Source organism: Sinocyclocheilus anshuiensis, unplaced genomic scaffold (assembly GCF_001515605.1).
Source record: "Sinocyclocheilus anshuiensis isolate Anshui unplaced genomic scaffold, SAMN03320099.WGS_v1.1 scaffold821, whole genome shotgun sequence".
Taxonomy (NCBI): domain Eukaryota; kingdom Metazoa; phylum Chordata; class Actinopteri; order Cypriniformes; family Cyprinidae; genus Sinocyclocheilus; species Sinocyclocheilus anshuiensis.
In genome coordinates, this window is record NW_015558606.1 from 55,686 (window position 1) to 61,189 (window position 5,504).

The 5,504-nt window shown below is 38.9% G+C and overlaps 1 protein-coding gene across 3 annotated transcripts in view; it reads right to left on the reverse strand.

Annotated features, from left to right (window-relative positions):
- The window catches only part of LOC107680225 (anoctamin-8-like), an 11,885-nt gene extending 6,604 nt beyond the window's left edge, over positions 1-5,281 (reverse strand). The window contains exons 1-8 of one of the 3 annotated variants that reach the window (XM_016476025.1): positions 4,910-5,281; positions 2,578-2,688; positions 2,178-2,310; positions 1,889-2,027; positions 1,491-1,587; positions 1,281-1,397; positions 595-722; positions 322-483 (exon numbers count right to left, since the gene is read on the reverse strand). In XM_016476025.1, the coding sequence (XP_016331511.1) occupies positions 322-483; positions 595-722; positions 1,281-1,397; positions 1,491-1,587; positions 1,889-2,027; positions 2,178-2,310; positions 2,578-2,688; positions 4,910-4,928 (906 nt within the window). In that variant the 5' untranslated portion in view covers positions 4,929-5,281. Of the gene's footprint in view, positions 1-321; positions 484-594; positions 723-1,280; positions 1,398-1,490; positions 1,588-1,888; positions 2,028-2,177; positions 2,311-2,577; positions 2,689-3,317; positions 3,460-4,855 lie in introns of those variants that run through there. The other 2 variants (XM_016476024.1, XM_016476026.1) reach the window with 2 other exon arrangements.
- Between the last annotated feature and the right edge of the window lie 223 nt (positions 5,282-5,504).

Below are 5,504 nucleotides of genomic sequence, written 5' to 3' on the forward strand. Positions count from 1 at the left end.
AAAGCACTGTGAGGCAAGGGAGGGGGAGACTCAAAATGTTTCTAAATTTAAAACGCATTTTTACCCCGTTTGTGTTGTTTTTTTACTTACACAATTATTTAAAGTATAAAACATTGTTATTAACAATACACAGCGTGGATTTTAATCATAATTTTAGGGGGGACAACCCTCAGATAGGGGGGGTCCTGTCCCCCCCATCCCCCCCGGGATTTCCGCCTATGTATACGCCTAGTATGGCTTGAGGGTGAGTAAATAATGGGCTAATTTTCATTTTTGGGTGAACTATCCCTTTAAGGTTCTGTAAAAATGATGTCAGCACACCCGAAACTGTGGACGGGCTTCCTCTAGTGACTCTCCTGGGGTGTCTAGCGTTCCCCACTTATATGCTAGTTCTGCTTCCCGCCGCTTCCATCTCTCCAGGAACAGTGTTGCCCACACCACATTGAAAAGGGCAAACACCACACAGCAGATATCCTGACTTGTCTGCAAAAAAAGGTTGGTGATAAAAACCATGCCTTCTAACCAAATTAAAAACTCTTACTTTTTATACTTCCATTCTAAAGCTATATTGTGATATCAAGGAAAACAACCTGCCTGATCAGACTCAGCAAAAATCCAGAGCAGAAAGCCAATCACTGCTGGATACAGCATAGAGCTGGTGTAAAAGCCCAGCCAAGCAAAGTACATGCCAATCTTCACACCAAAATAATCACACACGTCATCTGTCAAGAACAGGACAACAAAACCATCAGGCCTAATCTACTTTTAAAATAAGACATTTGTACAGTATAACAATATGAATAAAATCTGCCACATTTGCATAATTATGAGGGTAATAATAGGGCTACCTATTTTGTTACCCCATGATAAAAGGCCCTGTTGATTTTATTTTTTCCTAAAACACGTTAGATTGGCACTTGGGTAAAATGCAAAATGCCTGAACTACAATATAGTGAAATATTCCTCAACTAACATCGTTCCAAGATGAATCACATGTTCCTTATAATAGGGGTTTCTTCTTAGAGATCTCATTACACATAAGACATGCAGTGACTCGTAGATTGCATTCAGAATTCATACTGTAGCACTTGATATTTGCTCAAAGCAGATCAGTCTGTACTGAGGAAAGCAGGTAGCTAGGTACACATGAGTTTGTTTGCTAAAGGAAGAGCCTTGGCCTGGAATCTCATTACACAACCATTGAAAAGCATCAGCCATCTCAGAATAACTAAAAGTTAGTCAAATCCTGTGCATGTTAGCAAAAACACAGGACTTCTCACCTAGAGGTTGCCTCTCACAGACTGCCTGAACCCAGGACGTCATCAGCTGATTCAGGATTCTCTGCTCATGAAGAGGAAACATTTGAAGAATCACACCCCTGGTTATAAGCTCTGGTACTGCCAAGGACACACACAATTTTGATCAGATTTGAAGAAAAAAAAAATTTGACAACGAACATTTTAGAAGAAAAGAAATGTTAAAATATCTACTGATTGGTTGGCCCTCCAGGAAGTGAATATTATGAAGGGCCTCGCCATGTTTTGCCCGCAGATTATCCAACAAATATTTGATAATACTCTGACGCTCCTAAAGAAATAACAGAGAAGATCTCATGAGAAAATGTTATTTGTGATTTGTGAGGAAATATGCGATTTCAAAAAAAAAAAAAGCAATAAGTGTCCTCCTTTGAACCTAACTATCAGCGGGGTATAAACAGATTGTACGAAAATGTATGATTGAGATTGTATGAATTCATGCAAATTAGCAACCAGTTTGCCAAAAAAAAAAGTTAGAAATTGCCATGCAATTGTGTCGGAAACACCTTTATGACATTAGACATTTAATGACTTCACATGAGAAGACAGGAAATGAGAGATTAACAGCAAACCTGTGATGTGAAGAAACACAGCTCACTCTCGATGTTTTCATAGATGTCATCCTCCTCACATGAAAACCTGCGAGTGCCGCCTCCGTAGCGTGGCTTCACTGCCTTTTGCATCCCCATCTGTTCGGCTCCACGCAACAAGCTTCAGACAAAAACGATTCTAATGCTGTATTTATTTAGGACCTAGTGACCATCTGTCAAACGTTTCAGACATTTTATATATCGAACAAAGCAATAAAATAACTGTGATGCGATACTTCCAGAGTTGAGCAGGTTTTCCACTATGTCTTACTTTTCAAAGGTTGAGGTAATGAAGAATGCATAGGTATGCGTGTATTTATGCTGTCGGATCTGGATTCTGATTTGTGGAATTCCCAACCGGATTTGGTTAAGTAACCATAACAGTGTATGGTCATCTGTGGTGTCTGTGGAAAAGACGATAACATGCTGAAATATGTTCATCAGTAGATCAAAGAAATTCACAAATTATTATTATGTGGTTTATTACCACACTTTATTTTTAAATATATTGTAAAACATGTTATATGTAAAAATGCACAATTACATTCATACTGTAAGGTAGCAAATGTTACATATATAACATTTGTGATGTGAAGCTGAGAAAATACATCTGCATTATCTAATAACTGTATTAGTGCAAACAGCAAAACTGAAAGACATAACTTTCGCACCTGGGAATGTCATAAGAACATCACAGTTTTCAGTGGGTGCCATTGTGATCGTGGATTTATGCTTCATGAGGTACTGTCTGGCATGAAAGAGACGACCTCTGAGCAATTTATCTGTTTGCAAGAGGAAAAAAGAAAGAAAGAAAGAAAGAAAGAAAGAAAGAAGTTATTATGTTATAGTAATCAGTACAATGACTATCAAGTGTCATTGCATGCCCTGTTTTATTTAATCTATCAAAGTCTGATTATGTTTGTGGAAGTGTATCATGGCACAAACAAAGGAGATCTCTGAGAACCTCAGAAAAACATTTGCTGTTGCTCATCAGGCTAGAAAAGGTTACAAAGCCATCTCTAAAGAGTTTGGACTCCACGAGTCAGACATATTGTGTATAAATGGTCGACCAACAAAGATCACTCCAAAAGCAAGACTTGTAATAGTCAGTGGGGTTGCAAAGGACCCCAGGGTAACTTCTAAGCAACTAAAGGCCTTCCTCACATTGGCTAATGTTCATGAGTCCACCATCAGGAGAACACTGAACAACCATGGTGTGCATGGCAGAGTTGCAAGAAGAAAGCCACTTCTCTCCAAAAAGAACATTGCTGCCCGTTTGCAGTTTGCTAAAGATCATGTGGACAAGCCAGAGGGCTATTGGACAAATGTTTTTTGGTCAGATGAGACCAAAATATAATTTTTTGGTTTAAAAGAGAAGCGTTATGTTTGGAGAAAGGAACGCACTGCATACCAGCATAAGAAATCTATCCCATCTATGAAACATGGTTGTGGTAGTATCATCGTTGGGGGTTGTTTTGCTGCACCTGGGCCAGGACGGCTTGTCATCATTGATGGAACAATGAATTCTGAATTATACCAGCAAATTCTGAAGGAAAATGTCAGGACATCTGTCTGTGAACTGAGTCTCAAGAGAAAGTGGGTCATGCAGCAAGACAACAAAAAGGTGGATATATATATAAGGTGTATAAGGTTTGTGTGCATGGGTGTGCATGTGTGTGTGTTTATAAAAGGAACCCAAAAATGTTATTAATTCCATCATTAAGGGCCTGAGTTACTTTTTTGTATAGTTACTATATGACCACTAAAACGTCTGCACACACATCACAAACCACTCAGCTTTCCATTTGAGCTGTCATTCTATTAAGGTCAAACCAAACAGACATTTCAATAGAGTTGTTATCCACATCCACATAAACCAAGCCTCTTTTTACACTTACCCAAATCCTTTAAGCTCAGCATTATGCCCCGAAACATGGTTAAATGAGAGGCTGATGGCAATATGCTGTATGCATTGTTGTAGAAAGTGGTGCTTCAATGGGATAAGAGGGCTATTGGTAATGTACCAAATTCAGTCAAGTTGCTGTTTTATTTACCATAACCAATATATTAAACACGGCTTTCCTCATGTGGAAGCACTCATTCTAAGTCTAAGCATTTTTTGGAGGAAATAGAGTCCTTGTGTGAGAGATGTTATCAATTTTCTGACCACTGTGTCACAAACTGTGCTCTTTTTAAATGACAGTTACATGAAGTGTGAAGAAAATGAGAAGTGAAGTTCTAACATTATTCACTTATACAAAATTGAATTCCATGCCTGAGCTTGTTGAAGAATAAAAAAACACATGTAAAAGTGTGAATTTGTGATATTACCTGATTGCAAGAGCTTTCACATAGCAAGACAGAAAGAAGAACTAGATAAAAAGAGGTAGCTCATCGCAAGTGAAGCGTTTAGTCCCATTTATGACAAATATTGTAGAATTGCATTCAAAATTGTGGCATTATGAATATGCATTTCAGTTGCTGAGCAGCTCTAATGGTTTTAAACACAATTATGGCTGAGCATTCAAACATAATGAACATCAAGGGAGGATTTGTAGCATAACAAGCAGGATCAATGCACATACGGTGGAGAATAAGCCTGCCTCAGCAAATATATGGAGTTATTAAAGTACAAATGTTTGAATTACATAATGGTAATAATCTGAATGAGCACAATTACAGATATTTTCATCAATAGGTAGGAAATGTTTTGTGTATTATAGGTGCTTGTGTGTCCACCACACACAGGTGAAGCGCCTATTCCATTTAACACTTACATATAATGTCAACAGACGATAACGAAGGCAAATAAGGTTTACTAGACAAATATTAGACCTGCAGATATCAACCTTTAGAATTGTATTCTGCCCCTAATAGCTCATCTTGTCCTATACTAGAGAGAAAATACACAGCGATGTATAAACACGCATATTTTTGGTTTGAACTCACCTACGACAGCTGGATAACAACATGCAAGCGTCTGCATGTCTGAGTGTCACTCACCTAACACCGCCGAGGACATCGCGTGAGATCTTCGCTTTGCTCTGCTTTATGAATACGTCAGCTGTGCTGATGCCGTCGTTGGCACTTGTGCTGAAACTTAACGGCCAGGTCCAGCAAGGCTTCCCCAGCGGCTAGAGCCTTTTCCAGATGCAAACAGGTGCAGAGTGTCCATTGACCACTGAATAAATCCTCAATCACATGCTGACATCGATCATCCATGGCGTTGTCAACACTCAGCGTATTTGCTCATCGTTTTAGAAGAGCTTCCATTCATACACTACGTTTTGCCGCGTAGCTGTATTAGGCTATTTCGCTTTATTTCTCTGTTTTGTTTGCCTGTAAGCTGTTTTCAGTAAGTTCAGTTGTTGTCTGCGCCATTTGTCTCATCCTGACTGGAAAATTACGCAACGTGATGTACATAATTCATAGATGTACTGAAACGAGCCAATCAGAGTGAATAAGCAAAACTCTCGCGCACAAAGAGGTGGAAATTCAGTACAGGTAAGACTAAAGACTGGATTTGGTAGCGATCTGAACATATAATTACTGAATAGTCTTACTGAGGTTGTTTTGTACTTTGAGCTGTATTGCAGCC